Source organism: Diadema setosum, chromosome 19, assembly GCF_964275005.1.
Source record: "Diadema setosum chromosome 19, eeDiaSeto1, whole genome shotgun sequence".
Classification (NCBI taxonomy): Eukaryota; Metazoa; Echinodermata; class Echinoidea; order Diadematoida; family Diadematidae; genus Diadema; species Diadema setosum.
Window position 1 is genome coordinate 6,518,336 of NC_092703.1, and position 18,226 is coordinate 6,536,561.

An 18,226-nucleotide genomic window follows, 5' to 3' on the forward strand; every position below is an offset into this window, starting at 1 on the left:
ATTTCCACCTGCACCTATAACAATATCATATTGCTATCGATTATTTTCTTGCCTAATGTCCCTTTTTTATGTTGTTGTCTATGTAAAATAATATGAATTTATGAAATACAATGAAATGTATGGATAGATGCCATGGTTATTTCAAAGCTGTCTTCAGTATGCCAAAAGTTATAGATATTGGACTGTGTTTACAAAGTCTCACAAAATTTGATTTAATAGCACAAGATGTATTACAATTATGGATCTATCTCTGTAATATGACCTGATCCAAGTGCTCAAGGGTCAAAGGTCAAAGATCTACCACACTTCTGGATTCAGCTATCTAAAATACCAGTATTAGAACTCCCAGTCAAAACTGTCACTAGCACTTACAATTGTATTACATAAAAGTGATTATACATTGTAGTGATTTGCATTTGTTTCCCCCTGCAATGTCTAATGGTATGCTTAGTGCCAGCTGCTATAATGTTTTGTTCTACAACAAACTGGGGCCTGTTTCATAAAACTTGTCATCAGTGACAAGTTGTCATAGATGTGACAAGCTACTGAAATCCTTGCATCTGATTGGCTGAGAGCAAATTTTTCATAGAAATGTGGCAGTTGTCACTGATAACAAGTTTTCTGAAACGGGCCCCTGGTTTATACATTTTGCAAAGCAAAAAAAAAAAAAAAAAAAAAAAAGAAAGAAAAAAGTATGAATTGAGGAAAAGTAGAAATTCACCATACTGTACATTTACGACCACAGTCAAAGGTTTTATAGATTAAGCATGTTAATCTTGGTTAAAAAATGTAATGAGATTCCTAGGATGCTGGTACTGTGCTCTAATGTTGTTTCGAGAGGGAGGGAACACTACACACTGTCTGTTTCATTGACTTCTCAGTGAATATAGAGCAGTTTATGCATATTGTGAAAATGCATTTGTAACAGATCTGAAATCTTTACCATGACTTGGAAATCGTAGTGGACTTGTGCAGGTATTTTTTGAGCAGTTTACATTGCGTTCTGTAGGTACAACACTATAATAATGAACAGTCTGTCGTGTAGCACATTTCCAATCAAACTGATCAATTCACTTTATGTGGTCAAAATACATTGTAAGTCTCATTGTCAACAAGAATAATGATAGGAACTTTCAAAAATACTTTTCTAAGATTGAGACTAGGGTGATGATCGAAATTCCTTAGGCAAGGAATTCATTCCATGCTGATTATGGTCTACAAAATGAGAAACTACAATTTGTACACTCACCAGCCTTTCGGTAGTTTTTGTGGTATCTGGAGCAACATACTGTAGTATCCATGGAAGAGTGCAGTTCAAAAGTTAAGCAGTGACAAGAATGTAACAAGAGTGTAGTGTTCCTGATAAATATTTTGGAGAAGAATGTAACAAGATTGGAGTGTTCCTGATAAATATTTTGGAGAAGAATTGCTGTTTTTCCCGTTATTTTATATTCTTTTTTTATGCCTCCGCCACGAAGTGGTGCCGGAGGCATTATGTTTTCGGGTTGTCCGTCCGTCCGTCCGTCCTTCCGTCCGTCCGTAATGAATTTTGTGGACAAGGTAACTATCGAAATCTGTTGAGGTATCCTAATGAAACTTGGCATGTATGTGTATTAGGGGGTGAAGTTGTGCCTATCCACTTTTGGGTGCACATGCTCAAGGTCAAAGGTCAAAAGGTCAAGGTCAAATACATAAAATTTCACTATTTCCACCATATCTATTGAATGCCTGAAGATATTTTCTTGAAACTTAGTGTATACATGTTTTACCCAATTAAGATTCTCTGGTGAAAGTTTGGGTCATGAGGTCAAAGGTCAAAGGTCAAAAGGTCAGGGTCAAATACATAAAATTGCACTATTTCCACCATATCTGTTGAATGCCTGAAGAGATTTTCTTGAAACTTAGTGTATACATGTATTACCCAATTAAGATTCTCTGGTGAAAGTTTGGGTCATGAGGTCAAAGGTCAAAGGTCAAAAGGTCAAGTAAAAATATTAAAACTTTTTTTTTTTTCTCCGTACCTTGGAAAATTGTTCAAGGTATCTTCATGGAACATAGTATATACATGTACTGACTGGAAGTGATTATCTAGAGAATGTAGGGTTCATGGGGTCAAAGGTCAGGGGTCAAAGGTCAAGTGCAAGACTTCAAAATTTTACTATTACCCTCATATTTAAGCAATGCCAGCAGGGTTATTTTTTGACACTTGTTGTATGCGTGTGTAACCTAATAGAAATTCTCTGGAAAGTTTTTTTTTCTCTTTTTGCCTCAAAGGTCAAAAGGTCAAAGATCAAGTGAAAGTGCTGAACTAACTTTTTCCTCCATATCTCGGAAGTGGCTCAAGTTACCTTGAAACTTAGTACATATTATGCCTGTTCTACCTGAAAGTAATTATCTTATGAATTTTAGGGTCAAGGGCCAAATGAAAATGGTAACAATTTACTATTCCATTCAGAAATTGCACTTTTTCTCCACACCTGTACCTTGAAAATTACTCAATGCCTAAATGTATGAATGGGTCAAAGTCAAGTTAAAGTCCTTAAATCACTAGATACATGCTCTCCTATTCATCCAATTAAACCTACGTCAAGGAAGGTGAACATTCAACACATTTGTGACAAACTTGTCATTCCAATATTTTGCCAATTTTGTGAAAATGTAATCACACAGTGTCCACATGTACTATCTAGACCTATTGGGAAAATCATGCATTATGGCGGAGGCATACCAGTCGCCAAAGCGACATTTCTAGTTAATTACTGCAGGTGTCATGGTAAATACTGCTTTTCCCAAATTGTCATCACTACATACAATGTATGTCTAAAACATGAAGGGTAATAATTAATTCCACTACACTGTCTCGATTCAAAATTTTGTGTAAAAGACACCTTTTCGACAGATTGAAATTAGGTACATGAATGTAGAAAATGAGATGAGGTAGCCATGTGTGAAGTGTGCATGCATGTGTGTATGCATGTGTGTATGTGTGAGTGTGTGAGTGTGTGTGTGTGTGTTGTGTTGTGTATGGGGGAGGTGGTATACGTGTACTTGTCTGCATTTATTATGTTGTATAATTTGTACATATTATGTTATATTCCATGTAAATATGTTACACCTTGCCATATACTGTAGTGTATTGTGTAAAGGGGCCCCAACCACAAGCTGTGCTTCACTGGGGTCCCAAACCTATCATTCTGAATTTTTGCAGTAATGTCTTGTATTTTTGTAATGTTTGATTTGGTTTGAATAAACTGAACTGAACTGAACTGAACTGGGTAAAAATGCTGTCCTTTTGGCTCCTGATGATAATACTTTATAAAGTTTGTTAAAAGAGAATGTGCCTTTACATATTTTGAGTGCTCTGCAGACCATTTTCTTTTCAATGGAGAATTCTGTTTTGACATGAAAGTGATTTGAATAATCAAGACATCATGGCAAAAATGGTAAAAATAATCTCAGAAAGGCACACTTTTGGTAGTTATAATAAAGTCTCTTCCTCTGAAAAAAAAAAAAGAGATTTTGTCCAGATGTCGTGACAGGGACCTATAGCTTGTATGCATGCCTTTCTCCTCCCAAAATGTTACCACTTTCCATCCAAATTTGAGACTAAACAGAAAAACTACAGTGATGTATCAAATACCCGATTCTAGAGTCTGTGCAAGACAGATGCCTCCACACAACAACAGAACTTCAGTGACACCTCCATACATTCAGCTACAGTCTCTATGTCAATCTAGTCTTTAGCTGTTAGAAGTGATTCAAAGAAGCATAAATAAAAGACAAAAACTTACATGTATGAATAATTTTTTTGTTTAGTTCTGATTTGGAGAGCCTCTTTTGGAGTGTCAGACTTTCACAAAACTGAAAACTGATATCATTACCCTCTAGATATATCACAATATGCTACTGTGTATGTGAGTATTTAAAATTTCCTCACATACTACTGTTTTTATCTGTATGATTGGATAATCACTGATGTCTCATGCAAGTGTGTATCATAAAGAAAAGCGATGGTAAGTATTGGAAGATGAGGTGTAGTTTGCACTGTACTGTTCATGTCTGTGTCAAAATGTGTTGTACACGTGTGTTGTTGTCAGCAGAGATAAAGTGTATTCATAACACTTGCTATGAAAAGAAGTATGGTGGAATATCTCTCCCCCCCCCCTTTGCTTAGTCACTTCCAGTGTTCTTTTGATTGGTCGCGAAGTCGGGGCCAAAGTACAAAGTGCAGATCCTTTTGTGTTTGTGTGTATGTGTGTGTGTGTGTTTACTACATACAGCCATGAGTGATCAATGGCTTTCAATTTTGACATCATACAGCAGGCCCAGTTTTTTTTTTTTAGTGTATGAAAAGAAATACAGACAATAAAAGATTTCTCTTATGAGAGATATACTGGACAGACAGCCTTTGATATATAACCGTCTCTCAGTTGAGTGACTGTAGCAATATTCATCCTGACCGGGAACCTGTGTGCAAAAGTGGACTCTTGAACCATACGATTGTACATTGTATACAGTATGTACGTGTAATTGAGTGCTACATATCGGAAGACCATTTCTGATGCTTTTTATATCTTTATTCTTTCTCGTCAAAGGGAAAGGTTTAAAAACATATACAGAAAATAATAGAATTTGGATAGAGCGCACAACTGTACTTATCTTCAGTGAGATGGTGCACTGCTGTCTCAATTTATATCACTTCCAAAAAATGAAATTTATTTTTATAAAGAAGGTGAATTTTTTGCATAGAATTAGAACACTGTGATATAATTTTGGTATTTAAGAAAAATATACAGTACGTGCAAGTTCATCCCCCTATCTCAGCTATTTTCTCAGTTTTCTTGGTGTTTTTGATGAGATGGAAGCATACATTGTACAACAACAGCAACAACAACAACAACAACAACAATAACAACAACATATATTTGAGATGACATATTTAGAAACAACAATCCCCCCCCCCCCCCCTATTGGGAGCTGCCTCCATTTCAAACAAACAATCATCATCAAACAAGCAAACAGTATTCTCATTGTTCACATCTTTGCGCTTTGTGTGTAACCTCCTGCAATATTTTTACAGTGATTTTGGGTCAAAGGGTTCCCAGAGGCCATGAATGTTTGAATTGATATAAAAAAAAACAAACATACAAATGAATATCAACTGTATATCATTGTGCGTACTTCTCCTTAAAGGGATGGTACAGTATTGGTGGAGATGAGAATTGAGCTTATAACTTTTTGTGAGATACCAAGAAAACACCAAATAGTACAGAGCATACCATTTTAAGAGGAATTCAAAGTTTATTTGATGAAAATCGGGTTTGGAATGACTGAAACATCCAAAAACAAAGTAAAACAAAGCGATCGCAATAAAAGGTGGGTCCCACACTTTATTAGAATCACTCTGTTTTGGATATCTCGGCCATTTCAAAGCCAATTTTCATCAAATAAACGTTGAATTCCTCATGGAATTACATGCTCTGTCATATTTCATAAGAGGTTTCTCATTATCTCACCAAAAAATGTTGAAACCTGAAATTAGGTCTCAACCAAAACTGTACGATCCCTTTAAAGAGGAAACTCTGCAGCTTGCTTCTTTCCACCTCCCTGTTGAAACCAACATGGACAGAGAAAAATATTGTAAGAAAGAGAGACAACAAAATCAAAAGAGCATCTCGGGATAGTAACATTTAAAATAGGTAAATTGACTATTAAAATGCAGACTGTAATATATGTGAATGAAATTGTTACCTTTCACATATCAGTCAGGAAATAATTATTTTCTTTTGGTATCGCATCGCAATTCGCTATGCAATTTTGATATGACTGCTAGTCATAATTTTGTGTATGTAGCAGGTTTTTTTAATACGTAGTCCTGTTCAAAACTATGTTAACCCGTTGAGGAGGGGTCCCAAGTACACTGGGGCAAGTGTCTATGGGAAATGTGTGTTCTAGCAAAATCAGTCTGTCCTTAATGGGCTAAAAGTATTTTACCACTGATCAAAACTGCTAATCAAGTTTGAGAAGTAAAATTATTCTGTGTCAGTGCTGAAATACAGTATTCCACATATTTTGCAAGTTGAACTTGAAACACTTCACTCAAAAATATAATCTTTTATCTCTACATGAATGTGGCATGTACATACATGTACATTTCTCCATTTATTGCCCAACTTCATTATCTCACATGTAACCGCTTTAGGAAATTCTTGAAGAATTAGACTCGCTATAAAGTATATGGTGTGTACATTGGTTGGAGCATTGATATTGTTGAAGGCATTTTTATTCCTTGTTCCCATGTGCTTCCAGGAATACCGTTCCGATCAATGGGACGGTAAAGACGAATCCGAGCAAGCGGCACCGCGATCGTCTCAACGCAGAGCTGGACCGACTGGCAGCCCTGCTCCCGTTCGATGCCGACACCATCTCGAAGCTGGACAAACTCTCCATCTTACGCCTCAGTGTCAGCTACCTGCGGAACAAGAGCTTCTTTCAAGGTTCGTCCAAGCGAAGGAGTCCCTTATAAAATACTCCCTCTGACACCATAATGATAGTGTCATAATTTTCAAGGGGGGGGGGGGGGGGGAGAAACTGTATGCATATATTTTACTGTGTCCCAGGAGCTCCATATATTTGATTTTACAAATTACAAATGTTGAAACTGTACACATATATTTGGTTGTGTTCTAAGACTTCTCAATATTTGATTTTACAAATTACAAATGCGTGATCAAAGAAGAGTGCTTTTAGTTTGCATTTAAATGCACAAATGTTGCATTTGAATGTGTGATGATGAATGTCTGATCGGTGAAACTGAGGAAATTCCTCATTTTTTTACTCTTCTCGTGTGAATATATCTGTTTTAATGTTAGTGATGTGACCAAATGATGATGGATTATCTAGACCAATTTAGTTTGGGTACTGTATTTTTTTAATGGTAATTTCTAACTGGGGGCTTCATGTATGCCTGACAAAGGATTATGCACTGACATAGCAATGCACCTGGCTCATTTCATAACCCATTGAATGTGCTTTTATTCTTCTTTGGAAGCCCCACAGTTATGGCTGCCATAAGTTACAGTGCTCTGAAGTCCGATTCATCTACAGTGTGTGTAGATCTCTTTTGTCAGCTTAAGAATGTATTTGGCAATGGGATTTTTTTTTTGTTGAAGCAGCTTAATCATGTGGGTTTTCATTTGGTTATTGCTTTCTCCTCATAGTAATTTTTATCATTGTGCTATGGTAAATTGGATGCCATTTGTAGGATGATCCGCATGAATTCAGTCTTGTCTATACCCAGACATTTCATGTAAATGCTGTTTTTCCAATTTTTCAGAGCCGCTAAAACATTTTTCTTCATGAACGGTTCTGCCACAAACCCCCTATAAATGCTATAATGCATTCTGCTCTAAATTATGCGTGCAAAGCATGTGTGTATTAAATAGACCTTTTGATTGGAAGAGGGGAGTGACAAATATCCGAGTAGAAATTTGACTTGCAGGATAAGATTTTTTTCCACCCAATCCTTTTAAAAGATTATACATACTCTCATTGCCCAGAAAAGAAGATGATAAAGAAGAAGAGGGGGGAAAAATAGCCTGTGGGGGTTCAAACTCAGGTCAGAACATAAATTATATGTGTCAACAGTTCTGGCTAAAAAAGTAAACCAACTGCTGTTTACACTCTCCACCTACCACGGAGATATTTCTACGCCAGTACATGGCACATGAGTGATAGTCTCATTCCAGACTCAAATTAGAATATCTACAAGTACAGAGCTCTATATAGTTTTATTCAGATATTTTGAAAGCAGAATGACCGATGTCTGCTTGTTCAGAAATTATAGGATTATACAATGTTTTATTTTGCTTTGTTTTGTTTTGGGGATGTGGAAATATGCCTTTATATAAGGATCCTCGGTTAGGAATAGACAGGCAGTATGAATGGCTTGAAGAAGAGTACTAGTTCTGCCTACATTATAGATTGGGCTTGCTGTGATGAACCCAGTCACATCCCAGAAAAAAAAAAGGTTGATCTTTATAGTGCAATGCTTAGGAAGAATATGAGGATGAGACTGTCCCCCCCCCCCATTCCCTATCCCCCATCCCCCCCCCCCCCAAAAAAAGAGAGAAAATCAACAACCTTGACTACTTGTATTCCATCATGCACTTATCGGATCAAAGAGGATGCAAAGGCCCAGGGTGCCATTTGTAACTGGATGCCTTGAGATCCAAAGTTGGAAGACATAAACTACATTCAGACACTGGTCCTGGACTTGGTCACCAAGGCAACTCCCTTTGGTGACCTCATTCAAATGGCAGTGAATGTTCTAGCTGTTCAAACTGTCCTATTACTATTCTGCTCCCAGAGGTAGTCAAATGAATAAAAGAGCTTCAATTCATAAGGGTAGTGGTAATAACTTGTGGGAGTACAGAATGGTAGTTATAATAATTAATAATAATAATAATGGAGTCTTGTAATGCGCCATGTCTGTCACACAGTGGCACTCCTGGCGCAGAAAGGTAAGACCTCCTCCCACATTGCTTCATTCAGGAAAAGAAAAATAATAATAGTAGTCATGATAGTAGGAGTAGGAGTAGTAGTAGTAGAAGTAGTTGTAGTAATAGTGGTAGTGGTAGTGTTGGCTGTGGTGGTATAATGGTCGCAGTAATGATAGTGGTAGTCGTAGTGGTGGTTTGGTAATGGTGGGAGTGGTAGTGGTAGTGGTATTGGTAGTGGTGGTGGTAGTGGTAGTGGTGTTGGTAGTAGTGGTAGTGGTATTGTTATGGGTGTTGGTAGTGGTAGTGGTAGTGGTAGTGGTAGTGGTAGTTGTGATAATGGTAGTGATGATGATGGTGGTAAATGTAGTGTTGGTGGTGGTGGTAATGGTAATGGCAGTGATATGGTAGTGGAAGTGGTAGTGGTAGTGGTAGTGGTATTGGTAATGGTAGTGGTAGTGGTAGTGGTAGTGGTAGTGGTAGTGGTAGTGGTAGTGGTGGTGGTGTAGTGGGAATTCGCAATAGGGCAATAGATTTTCCAAACCTTTTTTCTGCTGTCATTGAGGGGGAAAAAGACCAAGGATACCGGTATGTCTGAACTGATGCAGATTGGAAGTCACACAACACTGTTTGGATCAGTCAGGAAGGAAGATGTCAGCAGATTTAGCATTTAAGTAGTTTTCCAGAGCTTGGGCTGAAGGTAAAAATTATGAGAAAAGAGCAATAATGCAAATTCACACTTGAAATGCCCCGCAAACCATTTAGGGTCACAAGTCAACAGATTTGTTCAGAGGAATCGGAAGTAGGGTTGGTTTAGAAGGAACTGGGTGAAAAAAAAAAGATCAATGAAGGTTGATAAGAGTTAGAGGTGATAAGGTGTGTTGAGTGTTTTTAAAGCTTGTTGAAACACATATATATGGAGCAGATAAAATGAGAATGTGAGAACATATTGAGATGTGTGTGTCACTTAATCCAAAAGGTTGGGTGAGATTGATAAAAAGATTAAATTTAGAGAGATAGTATAGTGGTCTGCAATCCTGCCTCAAATAACCCATGTCTAATGGCAAGCCATGTACGGTGTAAGAGGATGAAAGTAGAGTTATAGAGGGAAATGGATTTCCTCGACACGTACTGGAGATGAAATGCAAATAGAGTGGTCGTGAGGGCAGCAGATAGGCCGACGTGCTTTCATTTGAGAACACAACGAGAGCCATAACGATTAGTGAAGAAGGAGGGGGAGGGGCAACCTGTGCAGACACATGACAGATGATAGCTCAAGAGACAGACAAACAGACAAACAGAACAGCAGACAGACAGATTGACGACAGTGGATATCGGATCAGAAGTGGTTGACAGACCCAGTGTCACGTATTTGTATACAGTACACATATCTTCCAGGCTATGAAAGCTTCAGAGATGGAAGATATTGGGCATGATGTAGTGGCATCCCACATAAAATTGTTGTCAGCAACATTCCCAGAAATCACACCTGTGTGAGAGATACCCATTCAGAAATGAAAATTTCCAAAATGTCATGATATCTGATATGGCATTATTTTTTTTTTTTTACAACTTGAGACATGACAACGTGTACAGCATTATTAAGTAGCAATACGTATGCACTTGGCATCAACGTTTATTTTTCCAAACACATCCTCCCATCCTAAGTGAGCCATTTTGGCTCCTTATAGCCAGGTGGCAAAGAGTAAAGCTAAAACTCTCTGAAAGTTGGAAAAGTTATCAAGACAGAGATCCCTTTGTGGAGAAAAAAAAATACAACCCTTACATTTTTCCAGCAATTTTGTTTCTCTTGCCTGTAGATTTAATAAAGCAAGTTGAAACAGTGGGAAGGTAGTAAGCCAAGTACATGTATGCATCCTGGATGGAGGTGTTTTAATGTAGGACCTGCTGCATATAATGGCAGGTTTAAATTTGTAGCATAATATCTTTTTTTTTATAGTTTAGTTTACGGTTTAGGTCAGGTTGGATGACCCTGGTCCAAATACTACTCAGCATTACATCCTCTTGATCAATGATATTTTCGCTGTGACTTGGGGTCATGTTGACCGAAAACCAACAGTGGGCAAAGATCAAATTGACCTGGGTGCTTAGGGCTATCTTTGTTGCCTTGAAATTGCCCTGTAGTCTAGTGTATACTAGATAGTTTTCCAGTAAATGGTACAGAAGGAATACTGACAGTGTCATACAGTAGATTTCCCTTTGTGGCATGTGTCATGGCCTTAAATTTGCCCCGCAGTACTGGGTTTAGAAGACACTTCACCGTGTTTTGTTAAGTTTTATTAGACTGTGCCAAAGATTTTAGGACAGTCTGACCATGGACCCTGTGGTAGGGTCCATGGTCTGACAAATAAGTACCGAGTTTGCAGTATATACACTGTAGCCACCTTTGAAAATCTTGAAATCTTCAAAATCAATTTGGCATGTGATATTTGCAGTAATATACGTAGTGATGACAATGTACATATAATCACATTATTATGTAAACATGCAGGTACACATGGCTTTTGTCGTTCATGGCCGTCATATAGCGAGTTTTTCTATTTGCATTAATAGATTTGGCTGGGCCTTTTCCGTTGGTCTCCTTTTGTAAATTTTACAGTCCTGTGACATTCATACATGTGTATTGATAATGTGGGGAAACAAACTCGAGATTTACGGGTCTCAGAAGTGGTAGTACAATGTGTATTACGAGTGCGCTGTGCTTTCTCCTCTCCCGTCACTAGGCAGAGACTCGAGTGTCAGATTAGAAAAACTGGGAATTGTTTCCTCATACGTCGTACAGTGCGAGTGCGACTCTCACTTCCCTACCGAACTGCCTTGTCAGTGATTGAGTGCCCATTTGGAACTTCTGTATCGTTGTTTCTTGGAAAACGTCCATCCGTCTGGAATCGGAGGAGCCGGGGGAGGATGACGACGAAAGTAGGATGCAGGCCGAAACTAATACCTCGCCAAGTAACGTGATATGTGCCGTCTGTCTTGCAGCTTGCAGACGGAGTGAATGGATAGGTAGCAAGAGAGATTGATGAACAGGTAGACAAGTATACAGATAGAGAACTGGTTTGGTCGAGAGCTGAAGGGACACACTGAAGTATGAAGATGCAATGAATTTATTGTTATAAGGTTTAGTAAAGAAAGCACTGACTGCAGATATGTATTAGTCATGGTGCAGGTGGACGAATGGTTGTATGATATACTGGTACAGCTAGTGTACCTACTAATGTGTCTATTTGTATACAAATCAAATCTGTGTTAAAAACTCACCTTTTTGATAATTGTTAATCATACATTTGAATAGAGAAATGTGTGATAGATTTTATTTTCATTAAGTTATGGTATTATGCGTTCTAAGAACTGACTATTATCATTATTATACACTTTGTATATATGCATGTTGTGTGTGTGTGTGTGTGAATATATATATATATATATATATATACGTATATATATATATATATATATATATATATATATATATAATAGGCCTATGTATGTAGCATGTTTGTGTATAAAGTGAGTGATAAAGAAAGTGTTATACTAATTACTATACAGCGTTTGTGTGGATAGAGAAGGAGAAGGAAAAAGGCTTAGGGAAGAGGAAAGATCTCAGGAGGAGGAAGAGGATGAGAGAGTCCCAGATTACTGGTAGAAAGGGCAGACATATGAAAAGCTGTGGTGCTGGTTTCTGTGCGATATTAAAATAGTAAGGCTCCCTCTCCATGCAGGCGGTGCTGTGCAGTCACAACACAGCACTAGACTGCCCCCAACTTGTACTTGACCTAATTTTGGCCCGCCGAAATCAGGTCAGACAAGGCCGCGACGCGGCTCATGCTCCAGTTTCCACGGATACACGCCGTAATGAGGGCAGCCCATGCTGGGGCAAGTGATGTGCGGACCAACGGGAGTTTATTTTTATATGTTGGTAGATATATGAAGAGAATAATAAAGGAGAAAGAAAAGGGGGAGGGGGAGAGAAGAGGCAGAGGCTGAGAGAAAGGGAAGGAAAAGAGAGGAACCGAGGGGATTGGAATTGATTTGAAACAAAGATGGCTGTCCACATTCCATTGCATTTCATGTTCTGATGTTTACTCTGTGTAGAAGGTACCAGCTTGGCTTATACTCTATTTCTTTTTTTTTTCTGTTTTTTATTTTCATTTTTTTTTTTTTATTTTGGGGGGTTGCTTTTTTAGCTTGATGAAAGAAGAGAGAAAGAAGTGAATTGAAAAAAAATAAAAGGAGTGTGTTTGATCAATTCAACTCAATTCAGCTCAATTCATTTACAGTGTATTGTCATTTTTTGATTGAAAATAGGTATTAATAAAACAAAATTCATCATGTATTTTGAAGTGTCTTGGGATTTGAAGGGAACGAGACTTTTATAAGTACATATAATCTTCAGGAGTTGGCGATGAACATTGTTTGGTAACTCACACAGAACATTACAGACTGAGCCGTACACTGGCCTTTCTTAATAGGCTATACCCACAGAGGACAAATTTACTCCCAGGCAAAGTGTACATAATAACAAGGACATAGTACTTGACTGGGCAATCATCATTACCATTAGCCCATTGAGGACGGGCAGATTTTGCTACAACACACATTTTTTTTTTTTTTTTTTTCGTAGACACTTGCCTGAGTGTACTCTGGACTCATCTTCAACGGGTTAATTCATTTTATATTTTGTAACAGTTATGTATGGAAAGATGTAGACATGTCTTTAAAGCAAATCAAATTGCAGTTTTATGATCTACATAAAGACCACAATAGACAGAGGTGGATGTTTATGTACATAGCTACTGTAAAACAAGGAATGTTCGCATGCATTTTAATTTCGTGAATTTCATGAGAGCCGAGATTTGCGAAATTAAAATGCACATGAAAGTTCTTGTCTACACTGTGCATTGAATGGTAGAGGCAACTCTCGAAAATTTCATGCCGCGAAAAGGCCGTCGGCTCCAATTCGCGAAAATATTGTGTTTTACAGTATGTCTTGGGGATTCTGCTAATAGTGAAATGATTTCCAAGGAACATAGAAAATGATTCTTTCTTTTTCTTTTTTCTTTTTGTCCGGGGAGAGGGGAGGGGATAACTTGCTCTAGATGTTAGTAATTTTCTTTTCCCTGAGTTGCCAATCCGGGCTAAACGGGAAGATTATGTTGCAGCTTTATACCCAGTACCTCCATGATATGAGAACTCTGAAGAGTTAATGTAACACCAGCTGTGGTGTAACCCAGTCATCAGCAATGCTTGAGAAAACACAGGTGACTTTGTGGATGCCAGGTTTCTGTTTGAACAAGTGCCTGTTTCTGGGAAGAAATATATATACATGCGCTTCATGAAATTGATTGTAATCAATTTCATGAAGCATGTTCTGCGGCCGCCAAAATCAATATGTGCGCACATTGATTTGTGTGATACCACTTGTTGTAAATGCTCCATTCCGCCAGCAATATACCTCCAAATCCACTCAAGCAGCCTCAATGATTCAACAGTCATGCCACTATTACCTGCTGAAATTGTCAGTTTGTTTGTTTGTTTTTGTATTTTTGCACATGAACAATAATAACAAATAAAAAAAATAGAGTTTTTCCTCTGTATGTTATCATCTCAGTAATCATTTAATTCGACATGCCTCATGACACCGAGACGAATGGACAAAGAGTATTTTCTGGTCTCACTGAAGAATGGTGCGGATTTCCGAGAAATCAGAGTCGATTTATATCAATTTGCGGGGAGGGCTCCCCCGGGGCTGGGTGCGTGCATTCATTAGGTTTTTCGGGGGATGAGATGAGTCGGGATGGAGGCGGCGTGACGACCGGCCGGGGCGAGACAGTCCTGAGCAAGAAGATGGGTTTTTGGGGGATGGGGATTAATGGATGATGGGTGAGCTCGGACTGCGGATGAAAGCGGTTATTGTTTTTTTCCTCCAGATCCCTGTGCCTTGTCTTGTCAGGTTTTCTGTGGATGAGCAGCGATTCCTTTCCCTCCTCCTTATAGTACTCGATTTTAGGATCATCATTCTCCCAACCCAGCCAATCTCCTGTCAGTAGAGGAAATCCATGGAAAGTATAAATGGCAATCAATCACGTTACATGCCCACTGGTCGCAATAGTCGTGATACATTTTTGAAGGAGGAAAGAATAGAGAGAGATGTATATGATATGTAATATATTAGAGAGAGGGGAAGATAAATTTGACAGGGATTTTATAGTTAGGGCTGGATTCTTATAAATCTACCAAATGATCACATTTCACTTTTGAATGTCTTTCCATCATAAACTTCACGTTCAAGTGCAGAAATGAAAACAAATGAAGAATATAGTTTACAAACTACAACACATGGGCAGGATGATGATGAAAGATTTATATTGCAGACCTGTTTGCACAGATTGCAGGAAAGCATTGTGGTCTGGAGATGTTTTACAATGGAGCATATTATAGCCTGAATCTGGATGCAAGATTGTCATCTGAACAGTTGCACCTCTGGCTTTTGATTGAGTAATGGCAGGTAGCTCAACCTTTTCTTCACTTTTGCCTTGGTAAATAAATGCATACATACATGTACATACTAATACTGTTCCAGGAAAGTGTGCCAAAGGGTGCATGTTTAATTGACAGTACTATATTATGTGGAGCAGGAGATCGTGACACAGTTGTTGTATAGGATTTTAGTTGCAGTTGGCTGTATAAATGAAGAAACTAATTCCATTACATTGTCTTAACACTGTTACACCAAAGACATTTAATATTTAAGGTATGTTCATACGAAGACTAATCATCAATGTGATAGCTAATCATCTGATAAGAGTATGTAGGCCTATTTGATATGATCGTGGTGATCATCCAGACAGGACATAATCTTCAAGATCTAACTTTTGAGCAAGAGTCCCACTCAATAGGCCCGTTCACACGCAAGGGAAAAAGTGAGATTTAAAATTGATTTTCTTCTCGCGATCAAAATTTCAAAATTTTTTCCTGTGTGGACCGAAAAATTTCACTAATATTCGCGATCCTAATCGCGATCCAACTCGCACTATTAGTGCGATTTTTCAGAATAATTGCAATTATTTTGCCAAGCGTCGTGTGTGTGAGCGCGATCGAGATTCGGAAATCGGTATTTTTAATCCCATCATTCTTAGCGCGTGAACGTCAACATTATGGGGACCGCGGGATCAGTCTTCGGTTATGCAAGTTTCGCGCATGCGCAATTTGGCCACTGATCGTTCTTTCCTTGCTGCGAAGTGCGATTTTTCCTTGTGTATGAACGGTCGAAAAAAAAAATTGAAATTTGGATCGCGATTGTAATTTCGATTTTTGTTGTGTGTGCATGGGCCTAATGATTAAACCTCGGAACTGGAAGAAATACATACACACAGCACTAGCAATCAAAACCTGATAATTTCTATGATACAGTAGTGTATGCAAACATGTGTAACTGTAATGTATTTTTATTGGAGGCTTTAACGGTAGGGAAAGAAATAATGCTAACTTTTAGAGTACATTGATTAACATCTCCACCGGACTCAAAACTACAAGTGTGGGCCCCCATGGCTCATGGATAGATGGTAAACCATAAGAAATCTTCTCGTGTTAATCTTTGGCAAATCACAAAGATTGCTGTTTAACTATTGAGTCTGTCTGTATGAGAATGAAGTAAAAACTAATCATTGAAGTTTCAAACTTCAAATTAATCTTTAAGATTAGCAGCATCATGTAAATGTAACTTCAGAAATTAGATGGACGTCAGAAATGCGATTACAAACAAGTATATTTCTGTGAGTTTAGAGTTAATATATTTTCATGTGTTCACACGCAGAAATTAATGCATTTGGTATCCTGTTGCAAAAGTTGATTTTATAGAAACATTTTCATTGTTGTGCATGAATGGGACTAACTTGAGGAAGAGTTGAAATTACACGTAGAAATTACGTGTGAAGGCGTTTTTATAGATTGTTGGCCCTGAACCTCCTTATTACCCATGACACCATAAAGCACCTAAGGACCTTCTGATCAGCGATCTGTGAAGATCAAGATCAAGAGATAAGGAATAATCTTACATGGTCTCTCTGCCATAACGCTTTTAAAATCACTCTATTTTCTTTTCTTATTTTGTCTGCTTTTATTGTTTTGCATTCACGGAAAATTATTCCTGTATCAAAGCAATTATTGCCGTTTACCGCCAAGCAAATATCTGCAAAGTATGTGGAGAATATAGACATTATAAATCCATGTTTATGCAGAGTTGGAATTATTTTTCTGTTCAAGTCTGGTGCTTTTCGGAAGTATTTTTGGCATGTAGAGGTCATTGTCAAAGCGACTGCTGAATGAATGTTAAGTACACCGCATTGAATCAATAGATTTTTGTTTGTGCTTTTATTTCCAGCCTTGCAAGCATAACAACAAACGAGCAAATCTAACAATCATACCCCCAATCAAAGCTCCATTCTCCATTTTCAAGTGCACATTCTGACCATCCTGTAACTATGTGAATTCATGTAATTGGGAGCTTGATAATGGCTACCTCTGTAGTCACTATGAGTCCCACATATCAATAATTGTGATGGTTGTTTGCTGAGTACATAGTTTGTAACCAGCATAAATTATATGTTTTATATATCATAGAGGCTTTTATCAGTCGTGTATATATATACAGTACCCATCAATATCGTCCATGCTTTTGAGTATGGAAGTTGACAAAGCCGTTGGAGAAAGATGAACCTATTTAACATGGCTGCTTAAGCGTCATTGCGGATGTTATCCTCGCTGTCAGAGCAGGGACGAGACACAGCCCGTTGAGGGTGTGCCATCCCAACCTCCAAGAAAATGCAGTCTGCTTTTATCATTTGTTCCTGTCTTTGTCTGACCCAACCAAGGAGGCAAAACGCTCTGTATACCAGACCCCATCCCCCAATGTGCTGATGGGGTAGCGATGGGAAACGCAGACATGCGGGTCAATACCATGCGTACAGTTTGTGTCCTCGTATGGTGATACCCAACACGGGCTAGTTTCCTAACACCAGGATGGGCCAGCAGATGCCCCCAAAACAGGATCATGCACCAGTCTCCTAAAGATAGGTTTATCCACCAGTCTCCTCTCAAACCAGGATTTCCCTTCTTCTGGTTTCATATCACACTTAAAGAGTTCAAAATTAGTGTCTTGCCCTTCTATGAATTCTACAGCCTTAAAGGGGAAGGCTAGTAACTGATCAGTGGGAATCAGTGGAAATGCTGGGAGATGATTGTTCCAATCCTTATGGGATTCATTCAAGAGGTCATTGTATATCTATTGTTGTGTGAAAATGCTTAATGCTCCGTCACTGACCAGGGACGCTAACCTGGAAGCATTAAACTGCACATTACTTGAATATGAGACCATTCTGAAGCAAATCATTTTCACACAACAAGTATACAATGAACTCTTGAATGAATCCCATAAGGATTGGAACAATCATCTCCCAGCATTTCCACTGATTCCCAGTGATCAGTTACTAGCCTTCCCCTTTAACCTGTTTGTTCCCGCTGCAATTTTATACTAAGAAGTATTATCATTCTTTTGTATCATGTCCTCTTCTAATGCATATATTCCAATCATTTAGAGCTTTTGAGCTGCTCATTTGATATTCTTTTATTGACTACTTTGTCTGCTCAATGATAATGATCTTCAATTTTCTTTATTTCATTCTAAAAGTATTGGTTTTAATGGCAAA

General features: G+C 38.2%; 1 protein-coding gene across 1 annotated transcript in view; it reads left to right on the forward strand.

The window, feature by feature from the left end:
* Nucleotides 1–18,226, forward strand: part of LOC140242953 (aryl hydrocarbon receptor repressor-like) — a gene marked incomplete at its 3' end in the record, with an annotated part of 134,897 nt that overhangs the window by 4,653 nt on the left and 112,018 nt on the right. The window contains exon 2 of the mRNA XM_072322697.1: nucleotides 6,310–6,497. Coding sequence (XP_072178798.1) covers nucleotides 6,310–6,497 — 188 coding nt within the window. The remainder of the gene's footprint in view (nucleotides 1–6,309; nucleotides 6,498–18,226) is intronic.